Source organism: Lepidochelys kempii, chromosome 3 (assembly GCF_965140285.1).
Source record: "Lepidochelys kempii isolate rLepKem1 chromosome 3, rLepKem1.hap1, whole genome shotgun sequence".
NCBI lineage: Eukaryota > Metazoa > Chordata > Testudines > Cheloniidae > Lepidochelys > Lepidochelys kempii.
Genome location: NC_136382.1, coordinates 92,335,915 through 92,350,068, shown reverse-complemented (window position 1 = coordinate 92,350,068; position 14,154 = coordinate 92,335,915). Strand labels below are relative to the sequence as shown.

Below are 14,154 nucleotides of genomic sequence, written 5' to 3'. Positions count from 1 at the left end.
ATCAGGTGCCTGAACCACCTCAACTAACTCTAGATCTAGAGGAGTAGCATCTCTACTCGATGGCCGTCCCATATAGCCGAGCTCCTCCCCCTATCTCGGAGTAAGCCCAGTCACCCTGCAGAGAAAGCGATTGCAGGACTGGGGCACAAACACACACCAAAAAGAAGACACATAAACTCGTATCACTGAGTGTATCTTTGGGCCTGATCATCCATCCCTTGAAGTCAACAGAAGCAGGATTAGGATTTAAGAGCAGAGCACTTAAAATGTTGTTGGTGGATAACAGCACTTTTAATGATATAGGAAAGTAGTTGTGGGCTAAATGAACGTTAGAGGAGAAATGTGACTGAAGAGTGGATAGGGGCCTAGTGCATGGGGATTGGAATGGAATGTCAGGCATGGGGAAGTATGTGAGGTTTTGCTTTTTAATTTTAAAATGTAGTAAAAAGATTTAACTGAAGTTTTACAACTAGTTAAATACGTAAACATTTTTTCTCCCCTTTACAAGCTAAATAGAACACATCACAAATACTCAGATGAAAAGGAAACTTATATTTAACACCTCCCACTCCCACCAAACAAATAAAAAAACAACTTGTGGCTGTGTCCCAGTCCCTGCAGCATAAAGAAGAGAAAACTGGCTTGCCTATCAGCCTGAGTGGCTTTAGAGACCAAAATTCAGAAGACCTCAAGGTATCTGTCCAACTATGGGGATAGGGGAGATGGGCCTAACTAAGCTTCAGTTAATTGGGAGTTTTATTTAAATGGAGCACTACTACAATTGCATTTTCTCCTTTATCTATAACTATCTGTAGTTCTCACAGCTTGCCTGAAAGGTAAGTAACTGTAGTATCCTCATTGTATAGATGAGGAAACAATCACAAACAACAAACTTCCCTGAGCTCAAGCAAGATGGCTGTAGAAGAACTGCAAATTGCATTTGGATCTACTAATATGAAGGTCTTTTTGGCATTGCTGACAGTGAAAAATCACAAACTTCTGTAGACAAAGGCTTCCTTTACAATAGACAATTAGTCTGATCAAAAAGAAAAGGAGTACTTGTGGCATCTTAGAGACTAACCAATTTATCTGAGCATAAGCTTTAGTGAACTATGGCTCACTTCAACAGATGCATTCAGTGGAAAATACAATGAGGAGATTTATATACACCCAGAACATGAAAAAATGGGTGTTATCATACACATTGTAAGGAGAGTGATCACTTCAGATGAGCTATTACCAGCAGGAGAGCGGGGGGGGGGGCCTTTTGTAGTGATAATCAAGGTGGGCCATTTGCAGCAGTTAACAGGAACCCCTGAGGAACAGTGGGGGGTTGAGGGGGGAAATAAACATGGGGAAATAGTTTTACTTTGTGTAATGACCCATCCACTCCCAGTCTCTATTCAAACCTAAGTTAACTGTATCCTGTTTGCAAATTAATTCCAATTCAGCAGTCTCTCTTGGAGTCTGTTTATGAAGTCTTTTTGTTGTAATATTGCAACCTTTAGGTCTGCAATCGATTGACCAGAGAGACCGAAGTGTTCTTTGACTGGTTTATGAATGTTTCAGAGTAGCAACCATGTTAATCTGTATTCGCAAAAAGAAAAGGAGTACTAGTGGCACCTTAGAGACTAACCAATTTATTTGAGCATGAGCTTTCATCGGATGAAGTGAGCCGTAGCTTACGAAAGCTTATGCTCAAATAAACTGGTTAGTCTCTAAGGTGCCACTAGTACTCCTTTTCTTTTTATGAACGTTATAATTCTGGACATCTGATTTGTGTCCATTTATTCTTTTACGGAGAGGCTGTCCAGTTTGACCAAACCAGTTTGACCAGACTGACCAACTGGACAGTCTCTACGTAAAAGAATAAATGATGATCTGACTGGGGAGACTCTGGGACTCTACACTTTGGCTGGTGAGAACATCTACTTTAACAGTTCCAAACCTGCTAAAAGAACAGAAGCACTTGTAGCACCTTAGAGACTAACAAATTTAATTGAGCATAAGCGTTTGTGGGCTACAGCCCACTTCATTGGCTGCATAGAATGGAACATGTAGTAAGATTTATATATGTGTACACACACAGACCTAAGTTGGAAAAAGAAAAGGAGTACTTGTTCAACCTTAGAGACTAACATACAGCTAAGGTGGAAGTTAACTAATTAGCCTCTCACAGTGTGTATGGTAACTTCCACCTTATCTGTATGTGTATATATATAGATCTTACTATATGTTCCATTCTATGATCACATAAACGTTAGTAATAAATGTTAGTCTCTAAATTAGCCACAAGTCCTCCTGTTCTTTTTGCGGATACAGACTAACATGACTGCTACTCTGAAAACTGCTAAAACTGACGGTTACTTACTGTTGGGGACAAGTTTAAAACATTTTAAGCAGAACTGTTAAAATTCATTTAAAACGATATTTTTTTTAAAAACCCACATGTAATCCTGCTTCTTGCCCTCTGTTCCTTTACCGACTATCATGATTGCCTCTGCTGGACGTCTCGTTCTTCCTTCAATGCCCGGCCCCCTCCGCTCTCCTCTTCTTCTCCCAGCACGACAGCTCGGACTATTTTTATTTCTGCAACGGTTCAGATTACTACCCTCCCTGCAATCGGAGGAGAGCCTGGCTCCTGGGGGGGGGGCATGAACAGGGGTAAAAGACACCGGCTGAACGACCGCGGAGGGGGGCTTGGGGAGAGAGAGAAGCGATGCGCATCGGGGGCTTGCCCTGGCAGGGCTCAGCACCAGCTCACCCCGCGGCCCGGGGAACAGCCCAGGGCCACCCGAGAGGCCCAGCGCGGCTCCCCCTCCAGCTCCCCGGCTAGTAGCACAAACTGCGCCCTGGCAGAATCTCCTCTCTGGGCTGCAGCCTGTGCCTCTACCCCGGCCCCGCGGGCCGCTCCCGGGCTGGCTCTGCGCCGCCTGCTGGGGGAGGCTCTCTCCCTCTCACGCTGCTCCCAGGCACGTTTCCGGCTGGCTGGGCCCCTCTCGCCGGCAGCCGGCCCGGGCGGGGAGCGGAGGGGGCGGGACGGAGCCGCTTCTCCTGCCGGGTGAGGGTGGCCGCTCAGGGTCGCTGCCTCGGTGCAGCGCGGCGGCTGCCTGCGAGAGCCCGGCTCGGGAGGCGGCGGCGGCAGGTAACCCCGGGCGGGGTAGGAGAGCGAGCGGCCCGCGGGGGCAGGCGCTGGAGCAGGGGCCCTGGGCTCAGCCCCAGCGAGGGGCATTGCCCGCGCCGCAGGAGCGGCGGGGAGAAACTTTGCGGCTGGGAGTTCCCCGTTCCCCGGGGCTGGCCCGGCCCGGCGCCACGTGCCGCGCTCCGCGGCCCCAGCCCCCCGGGGGCCGGCGGGATTGGCTGCCCTGGCCCAGGGAGGTGGGGCTGCGAGGTTCCCGCGCCGCCGCCGTGTGCCCCCTGCCTGCGGCGGGGGAGACGCCCCTCAGGCCTCGCTGCGTCTTCGGCCCCTTTCCCTCACGTTTGTGTGTGCGCCCGTGCCCGCAATGCGCTGGGCGCTGCGCGGACACAAAGGCAGGCCTGCCCCCCCGGGGCGGGGGTAAGGCTGCCTCGCTGCTTCAGCCCCTTCGTTTCCATTTCCCTGGTGACGGTAGTCACAGCTGGACAGGCCTGAGCGGGCTGGGGCTCCTGACTCCCCGGTGATGGCACTTGGGGGTTGCGCACTTCGTAGCTTCTGTGGGCTGAGCTCATTGCACATACCAGCGGTTCCTTGTGTCTCTTCATTTCCCCCCTACAAGTTTCATGTGTGCCACCCTCCCATCCCCCGCTATGTCATGGACTCCCTGCACCCCTGCTTCACACACACACACCCCCTCTTTAGGACTCTGTATGCCCCCTATTTCATCTTCCCCATACCAGCATCCCCCATTCTTCCCCCCCTTACTAGGGTCTCTGTGTGCCCTCCATTCCCCCCCCCCCCATTTGCCCCTTCCCCATATGTCAGTGGCTCTTTGTGTGACCCCATTCCCTCTCATGGCAGGACCCTTCATTCCTCCTCCCATAGCAGGGTCTCTGTGTGCATTCTCTAGTCCCCCACCCACCCCCTATTCTGATTGGATGTGGCATTCAAAAGTTATCACTTTACACATTCACAGAGAAATGCCATCATGCTGAATGGAGGACCTCACTACACTCAGCCAATCAAAGAACATATTTATGTTACGTATGTTCTGTCCGTTAGGAAGTTTAGAAATAGGAATGTCACAGGAACCACAGACCACCTGGTCTTTATAAAAAAAAAAAAGTTTTGATTAGTTGGTAGTTTGTTGGTTGCCCAAAAGTCATTTATACTTAAGCAAACAAAAACTCACTGATATTTGTTCCATTCACACTGACTCAAAGGAAAACATTCCAAATTCTAAACTTCATAGATGGTAAACTTGAGCAAGAGAAGATTCCTGCTTCTTTGCAAGTTGCTACTATAACAGGTTTATTATGTAATTATAGTTTATTATTTATATTTCAGTAGCACCCAGAATGTGTTGGGCATTATCTACAAATATAGGGAAGACAAATATAGTCGCAGCCCTGAGGAAGTCAATCCTGCAAACGTGCCCATGCTTGACTTTATGCATGTGAATAGTCCCATTGTAGTTAAATTTGTAAAAGGCCCTAGGACTAATGAGAGGCACTTAATAGAAATTGAAATAAATATCTTAAATTTTCATTGATGTCAATGAGAGTTTTCACTGAGTAAGGTGTGTGAACTAAGACTCTTAGCTAAAGATAATATGCATGATTGCCATATGGTATTTTTTATTCATAATTTTCCAAGCAAACTATCTTTATCCCAGTTTAACAATTTTTTGTCATGGCATATAATGTACTTAGTGTAAAATAGTTTACATTGTTCACTTGTGACCCTAACAAAAATATTCTTTAAAAAAAACCTGATTTTTAGTTTTTGAGATCTTTAATTAAGTTTTTTCCCTTTTACAATTATAGGTTCAATATGCTATTAAATGCTGACCAAGTAAACCTAACTGGACAAGTGTTTGAATCCTATGTTTTGGAACATCACAGGAATGACATCTTGCGTATCTTAAGGGAAAGAGATGATGAGGGACATTACCCAGTCGTTGTTGATGCCCTCACCCTTTTTGAGACCAACATGGAGATTGGAGAATATTTCAATGCATTTCCAAATGAAGTGCTCCCTATTTTTGATAATGCATTGCGCAGGGCAGCCATGACAGCTCTGCAGTCTGCTTCCCAGGCTCATGATTTTAGCATTAAGCAGAATCTTCATGCCAGAATATCAGGTGAGTCATTGAGGTGTGTAATTCCATGAGATGTTGTGGATTAATGTTTTATTAACAAAGGGTAGTATTCACCAGAGAATTGGGTGCTGCCTAACCCTGTAGGCACCTAAAGTTCCTAAAGACTGAGCAGTCCACTGGTTAGGGCTCAGAGACCCATGTTCCATTCTCTCTGCTTCCCATCAGGCAGAGTGGGGATTTGAACCTAGGTCCACACCTCCTGGGTGAGTGCCATAACCAATGGGCCAAAGATTATACGGGGCACCAGCACTACTTCCTCTTCCTCAGTTTTTCCTGAAAAAGGATGTAGGTGCCTAACTTCAGGAGACGGTTCCCAGCTGTGGATCCCAAACAGAGATGATGCCTCCTTCTGGCCAAGAGTTAAGCACCTAATTCCCTTTGAGGGGTGCCACTTAGGCCACACCCCTCTCCTCAGCATTTCCTATTGGTTAGCTTCGGCGGCTGCTTGAACAACTTGCTGGCTTTTGTGTATCCCATTCTTAGGGGCCTAACTCTCCCCATATATTATATAAGGAGCCTTGGCGCCTAATTCAGGGTTTTGAATTCCACTGGGCAGCAGAGCAATGTAACACTGAGCATTGCAGTGCCTTAATCTTCCTTGTTCATCCCACCTTAAAAGTTCCAGTGTACTCTATTTGCCAGGAACTAGTGCAGTGCCTGGTGGGAGAAATTACTGTCCTTTGTGTTTTTATTTTTGCAATTTTGATATGTAAGGAACAATAAGGAGTTTAAGTATATTAGAAACAAAAGAAATCCTAGCAATGAAAAGAGCCTCTATTAGATGCAGATGGCAAAATGGTTAATGATTCAGAAAAGGCAGATGTGTTCAATAAATATTTCTGTTCTGTATTTGAACAGAAGCAGGATGATGTGCTTTGTTCAAAGGAGAATGATAAATACTTTCCAGACTACTGGTAAGTATGGAGGATGTTAAACAACATCTACTAGGGATAAACATTTCTAAAAGAGCAGGCCTGGATAGCTTGCACCAAGAGACCTAAAAGAGCCGTCTGAGGAGATCTCTTGCCTGCTGATATTCATTTTTAATAGTTCTTGGAATACCAGGGAAATTCCAAAAGACTGGAATAGTGCTAATGTTGTGCCAATATTCAAAAAGCTTAAGTGGGATGACCTGGAGAATATAGGCTGGTTAGCCTGACAACAATCTGGGGGAAAATAATGGAAAAGCTGAAATGGGATATTGTTAAAAAATTAAAAGCTAGGAATATAATTAATGCCAGTTAACATGTTTTTATGGAAAATAAGTCTTGTCAAACAAACCTGATTTCATTCTTGGATGAGATTACTAGTTTGATAAAGGTAACTACATAGTTGTAATATACTTTATATTTCTGTAAGGTGATTGACTTAATACTTATGAAATTCTAATTAAAATTAGCACTATAAAATGTCAATAGAACACATATTAAATGATTATGAACTGGCTAATTGACATCTCAGTAGTTGTTAACAGGGAAACATCATCAAATGGTGTTGCTAGTGAGCTTCTGTAGGGATCAGTATGAGGCTTGACATGGTTTGAGATTTTCATCAGTGATCTGTAAGTAAATATAAAATCATTGCTGATTAAATTTGCAGATGGCACGAAGATTGACAGGATGGTGAATAATGGTGGGAATGGGTCAGTGCAGAGGGATCCGTATGCTGGGCCCATTCAAACAAAACACATTTTAATATAGCCAAAGGCAAAGTTACACATCTCAGAACAAGGAATGCAGGCCATAACAACAGCATGGGGGATTGTATCCTGGAAAGCAGTGACTCTGAAAAGGATTTACTGGACGTGCTCAACATGAGCTCCCAGTGTGATGCTATGGCAAAAAGGCCTAATGCAATCCTTGCATGTGTAAACAGAGAAGTAGCAAGTAGGAATCGGATGGTGATTTTTTACCTCCATATATGAAAATGGTGCAACTGATATTGGAATACTCTCTACAGTTCTGGTATCCACATTTTAAAAAGGATGTTGAAAAACTGGAGAAGGGTGTAGAAAAGAGCCACAAACATTATGTCAGGGCTGGAGAAAATGCCTAGCAGTGAGTAACTTAAAGAGTTCAGTCTGTTTAGTGTAGCTACAAGAAGCTTCAGAGATGACTTAATTATGGTGTATAAATTCCTTCATGGGGAGAAAACACTAGGTACTAAAGGGTTCTTTAACAGAGAAAGGAATAACAAGAATCAGTAGCTGGAAGTTGAAGCCAGACAAATTCAAATTGGAAATAAATTTTTAACAGTGAGGGTAATTAACCATTGGCGCAAACTACCAACGGAATTGGTGAATTCTCCATCTCCTGATGTCTTCAGATCAAGAATGGACACCTTTCTGGAAGATATGCCTTAGCCAAACACAAGTTATGTTTTAGTCAAACACACGTTACTGCACTCAGTGCAGGGGTAATTGGAAAAAATGTAGTGTCCTGTAATCTACAGGAGGTCAGACTAGATGATCTAATAATCCCTTCTGGCCTTAAACTCTGTGAATCTATGAGAGTCAACAGAGAACTGCTGTTTGTCTAAGAAAAGCCGAAAATGTAGTCCTCATTAACAAAGCCAAAGAAACCCCCAACACAATTTGCAACAAACCAGTGCTGCTTCTATAAAGCCCTGCATGAGAGAACAGAAAGCTTTCACGAGATAAAAGGCTTGGTTACAATTAAAGGAGCATTATTTGAAATTCTCAAGACCAGTGCAGAGAAAGAAAGTTGTTATAATTACGGTTTTTTATTTGTGTTACAGTTATAATATTAAACTTGATTTAGGTAAAATTATATTAATACATATAAAATCTCTTGGAAAAAAATTACATTATTTGAACTACTGAATTATAAAGACAAATGTACTGTATCAAATAGAATATGGTCTACAACAGCTAGTAAGATGGAGGTGGGGATGGAAACTGAGGAACAGATGAGTATAATGATAATCTAAGGTCTTAATGTGTGGAGCTCATTTTAGGATCAGGGCTTAAACCAAAACTTGTGTATTTATTTGTAGTACTGGGACAGGCGAGTCTAGGCTGACCCATAATTAAAGGCCTGCCCCTTCAATTGAAAGTGAGGAACCAATAAGTCCTGGCTGAAATTTATTGCTGGGAACAACAAAGGAGAAAACAGAACAGGAGTGAGGATAAAGGTTGAAAATCAGGGTTTCAGAGGGGGCACCAAACAGAGAACCTGGAACAGCACTCTCCGCTACTGCTCCTCAAAGGTGTCTGAGGAGTCAATGGATGCTGCCCAGAGGAGCTGTGCCCAGAGGCATGAGCAGACAAGGGACTAGTAATATACCCTACAGTTGCAGAGCACCCTCCTGTCTAGTATTGTCCTCCTGGTATGATGGATGGCCATCTTGGCCAGTGCCAGGATGAAGTTGACAAGAAGGTCCCGCAACATTGTGGGACCACAGATGGGGTATGCAAACATCAGGGAGGTGCAGGGAAAAGTGCAACCAGAACCTCAGTAGGAGAGGAGGATGCAACCTGGTGCACTATGTGTTCTCTCGCCGCAGAAGGGACAGATATTTAGGGAGTCTGTGAACTGTGCCAGGTACATGCCCATGCTCATGGCTCCATGGAGGAGCTTGCAACTAATATCCCCAGTGGGTCATAGAACCAGAGTGAAGTACAGACTGGCCCACCAGAGTTCCTCTCCCTCTGCAGGCAGTAACAGGTCTCACCATTTGGTGAGAAGGTGAGACACAAGGGTGAGGAAGTGGATGGTTTGAAGAACGAGTGTGTACAGATGTTTTCTGGCATGTCTTGGAGGCAAACTGGCTAAATGTCATTCAGGCAACTCAGGCGGCCTGTTGGGGGTGACCGGGGAAGCTTGCAGTCCCGATGCTGAGTTGTGGAGGGCCAGGAGCAAAGAATGGGCGGGGAGCACCATCCCGCAGGACCTTCTTGAGGAAAGTGAGAGAAGCAAGAGGCAAGGCTGTCCTCGCCTACTGCAACAAATGACAGCAGACACACAGGGTGGGCAGCCCCACGTGCTGGCCACGCACCGCAAAGTCCACCCAGTCCTTCAGATAGTCCAGAAGGTCTCTGGTTCTGGTGTCACCAGCCAGGACTGTCCTCTGACACCAATCAAGACTCCATCCCCTGCACATTTATATGGGGGTTATGTAGCAGGGGGTCTGTGAGCAGGTCCTCCACCTCAGTGGCCACTATGGACCTGGTTGCTGACACTAGCTGCCAGGTCCTGAGGAGGTCCTGGTATAAGACTTGCAGCTCAGAGAGATCTCGGGGGAGAAAGGTGCATGCCCAAATAGAGCAGTAGATCCACACCCCACCGGACGACATGGTGCATGGGTGAAAGGGAGACTGCCTGTCACCTGTCCTCAACCATCAGACCAGAGCTCTTAACCCAGTTGTCTAAGGCAGAGGAGGCTGCTGAACAGATGGTTTGACAAGCCTCCACCCACAGCAGGTCTCTCAGGTCTTGGGTCACAAGGAGCACATTGTCAGCATACACCAAAAGGCCCACCCATAAGTCTGTCTCCCAAAGCATCAACCCCGTCATCCTGTTGCATAGGAGGCAGAGGAAGGGCTCAATAGTGATGGTATAGACCTGCTCAGACAGTGAGCAGCCCTGATTCACACCGCAACGAAAGGTGACAGGTTCAGTGAAGCCCCAGTTGAGCTTGACCAGACACTCCACAGAGGCCTACAGCACCTGTAGAAACCCCATGAAGTGGGGTCTGAAGCCAAACGCCAGCAGAGTACCTGTGAGATATCTGTGATCCATCCTGTCAAATGCCTTCTCTGGTCCAGGGACAGGAGGGTGAGTGACAGACCATCCCTGAGTGCTAGCTGGAGTAGGTCCCAGACTAGATAGTTTGTCAAAAATAATCCAGCCGGGGATGGTCTAGGTCTGGTCAGGGTGGTTCGTTCCTGCTAGCATAGACCCCAACTGCAGTGAGATGGCTTTCACTATGACTTTGTTGTCTGTGTTGGGGAGCGAAACTGGGAGCCAATTCCTGAGGTCGTGGAGGTCCCTCTATTTAGGCAACAGGGTGACCATGGCCCTGCCTACACTATAGGGAGAGAACCCCACTCCCCAAGGACTCAGCCCAGATAGTTGCGAGGTCTGGGCTGATCACTTCCCAGAATGTGTGGTAGAACTCCAGAGTCAGCCCGTCAGTCCCTGGAGATTTGTTGATGGGGATCAGACAGAGGGCCTCCAAGAACTCGACCAGAGTGAGAGGTTACTCTAACCAAACCTGGTCCCCTGCACTGACTGTAAAGAGTTCATCCCAGAGGCATCAGCATCTATTGGATGCAGGGAGAAAAGGCTGACATAAAAGGCCTTGGCCCTTTCCCGCATCTCAATCGACCCTATGAGACTCTGTGAGAGGTGTGCCATCGTCCACCAGGAGGCTCATGGAATGCTTTTTGGCTCCCCTCTTTTTCTCCAGGGTATAGAAGAAGCAGGAGTCGCAATCCATTTCCTGAAGATACTTGATGCGGGATCAAACAGAGGCACCCAGGGCCCTGAGCTCATCACATTTTTCCTGACACACTTTGCAGAGGGATGGATTCCTGGGGCAAGAGGCCAGGTGCCTCTTCAGTTCCAAAACCTCCTGCTCCAACTGTTCTAATGCCACATCCCACCGCTTGCTGGCCCCTCGGGTGTAGTCATGGCAGAAGAGCTGGTCACATACCTTCCCCACATCCCAGCATTTCTGTGCTGAGGGAAAGGCATGCCTCTGGCTCCTCCAAGCCAGCCAGAACTCCTGGAAGGATGCTGCAAAGTCCACATTCTCCAACAGACTATTAATTGCAATGCCAGTAGGCTGGCTCCAGCTGCTCAGGTGTTAGCGACGCCATTATGTCCACCAGATGGTGGTCCAAGAATGGGTCCAGCCTGATGCTGGAGGTATGGGCCCAGCAAGATGTGAAATCAAGAAATGTAAATGCAGTCCAACTGGCAGTGGCACAATTGAATGTCCTCCACCCATACGTAAGTGAAGGTGGTGGACTTGTCCGGGTGGTAGTCTAACCAGGGAGTAATGGTTGACAATCTCTGAGAACGTCCAGGGTGGCCTAGCACTTCTCTATCCCGAGGTGGTCCTGTGCTTCCACGGTAGTGTTAAAATTTAGGTTCAGGATCAGGCACTTATGAAGATCCAGAGAGCTGAGGAAGACAGATGCCTGCTGATAGAACTGCAGTGGCTCTGGGCCCATTATGTTAACCAAGAAAAGCCTGTGTAGGAGTCAGGAAATTCCATGAGTATGCACCTAGTTTCAGATGCATTCTTTCATTGGTGTGGGGAAGCATTGTTTGCACCTCAACCCTTTATGAAAGTAGCAGGGTGTACAGCAGAGAGTGGTTAGTTGATACTACTACTTCATTCCTCTCTAGCCCTTCAGCAGCATGGCTATTGCAGGTGCTTTAGTACAATTCAGGTACATGGTTAAAAGATGGTTGGGGCTACAAGACAGAGTTATATTTTAATCAATTTGGGAATAGTTTATCTGCATTGTAACTCGTCTGACACTATTGATTTTTGTAGTTCAGATGGGATCTTATCTAAACTGCTCACTTTAAAAGCAGAATACACCGTTGGAAGAAATTATCAGTAATAAAAGAACATTTCATCCTTTTTGTCACAATGTACTGTCCTTTCTATTGACACTAAATTTGTTGTCAAGGTGTTGATATTGAAAGCAATGTCATGCATGATTACTTGAAGTTGGTTACTCCTAGAAGCCAGGAGTTAGTGGTTTTCTATGTTGGCCAAGTGTGATTGCAAAAGTTACTGAAATATTAGTGTTCTGCCTCGAGAACTCCTGGCCTTTGAGCTAAGGGTTTCAGTTTCCCATTACACAGAGTGATATCAGGCCTGAGGTGCTTATGATAGTTTCCAAGAAGATATCACTCTGATATAAATATATACTGTACTGAAATCCATCAATTTCTTAATATAAGATTTTGAATGTTGGTTTATTTCTTAATAAAAAATTGCTGAAGCATTTATCAGCTGTTAGTAGTATCAGACAGAGTTAAAGTTTATTAATTAATATGTTGTTATATAAACCTATGTCCCTGGATTTTGATGGTATATGTTTACTTAATCTTTCAGTAGTGTCAAGTTAGAAGAATCAGTTATACAATATACAGTATCTGGTGTTTCACCCCACTAAACCTTGTTTCAAAAAGTTATCATCATTATACACACTTGCATTCAGGAATGTAATCTGAATTGTGATTCTGTCTTTCATAATCCTAGCAAAAAATAAAACAATTTGCCACCCATTTTACAATTTATGCAAACTTTATACAACTATTAATTTTGTGATATAAAAGGGATACATGGCCTCTTTCTTACCAGTTCAAAGTCATGAAATGTGATGTAGCTTCCTTTTTCTAAACCAATTTTCTGATTGCATTTGCACACCTCCTTTCTTTATAATGACCATCTTTTTTTACTCGTTGTGCTACGGGATTACAGATTACGCTACCAAAGAAGTAGTGGATGCTATAGGAGTCAAATAATTTTTGGATAGACCATACCTACAGAAGGCTGATTATTGCTCTAGGAATAAAAATGATGGGCTACATGGATTAAAGATTCTTTCAGCCTAATTTCCTAAGGATGCTATCTTCCATTAAATGGGCAAAAGGGACTAGAAACGTTTTGATTTGTGGGGTTTCTCTTCATTCTTCCAAAGTGGGTCAGTAGGGCACTGCCTTCCTCCCGCTATGGAAGGGGCAGGGGTTACAGCCCTGACCACAGTGGAGAATATAGTTTCTCATTTAACCAAAGAAATAAATGTTCTTGAATAGAAGAAGGATGTCTAGGAATCCAAAACCGGGTGAAAGCCTCTTTCTCCCTTGGGTGGAGGAGGGGGTGAGAGCACCTTGGCATATGCACTGGTTTGGGTCAGGTGGGATGAGAGAAGCTGCACTCAGCCGCACAGATCCCCTCTGCTTTAGGGGGAATTAAAAGATAAACTTGTCTATCTGAAGTTTTGCATTTTGCAAATATGAATGCATAAGATTTCCTTTCACTGCAAATCTGTTCATGGATGAGGGAGTTTTTGCTTAATTACCATTAGCCTAAACACCAGTATGTGCTCAGTAGCAAAGCATATATGTAAAGTTGAACCTATAATGCTATTACTAACGTACTAAAACCTACTCAAGGACACATGTATACCTCAGGCAAAGAGTTTGGGAAACAAAGTAAAATGAAAGTCTCTGTATTGCTCAAAATACATTAATTTCCTTCCAAATCTAGTCTCTCTCTCTCTGCCCCGCTGATGCTCACTCAGACAGTCATGCCACAAAGATGTACAGTAGCCAGCTGAAGTGCTACAGCTTTCTCCCTGGTGACAGATGTGCTATGCTTTATGAAGGTCTTAGAATTCATGCCCGTTACTGGAAAAAATTATGCCAAAGACAAAATTATAAGGAAATACATTGCTCTCCAGTGTTCCAAAGAAGCGGGGAGGGGAAAGTCTGTCACAGTTACACAGTAATTACTCACTTTACTGTGTAATATTAAAGAAAATAGTAACTTCCTGGGAGGCAGCTATTAGTGTTATCACATATCAAGTATTATAAAGTGCATTTATTTTTGTAAAGGAGTTGTAGGCTGTTGAGGTACATTAATCTTCCTAGCTAAGGATTTTGTCCTGCATGGTTCTGAATGCCTTATGGCCAATTGAATGGAGGGCTCAGCGCTGGCTCTTAGGGTAGAACTAGAGCAGGGCAAATACTGCAAAAAATGTACTATGACTATTCATTTGAATTTATAAGTGAACATGCTTCAGGTGTGTTCATAACTCCTTTGTATTTGTTTTCTGTCAGCTTTCCTGAAAGTGAGTTTTACTAGTATT

At 44.8% G+C, this 14,154-nt stretch overlaps 1 protein-coding gene across 7 annotated transcripts in view; it reads left to right on the top strand.

Annotated features, from left to right (window-relative positions):
- The first annotated feature begins 3,012 nt into the window (after positions 1-3,012).
- MCM9 (minichromosome maintenance 9 homologous recombination repair factor) overlaps positions 3,013-14,154 on the top strand; it is a 74,085-nt gene continuing 62,943 nt past the window's right edge. For 4 of the 7 annotated variants that reach the window (XM_073337165.2, XM_073337164.2, XM_073337163.2 and 1 more), the window contains exons 1-2: positions 4,004-4,454; positions 4,963-5,279. In XM_073337165.2, the coding sequence (XP_073193266.1) occupies positions 4,453-4,454; positions 4,963-5,279 (319 nt within the window). In that variant the 5' untranslated portion in view covers positions 4,004-4,452. Of the gene's footprint in view, positions 3,146-4,002; positions 4,455-4,962; positions 5,280-14,154 lie in introns of those variants that run through there. The other 3 variants (XM_073337161.2, XM_073337162.2, XM_073337160.2) reach the window with 3 other exon arrangements.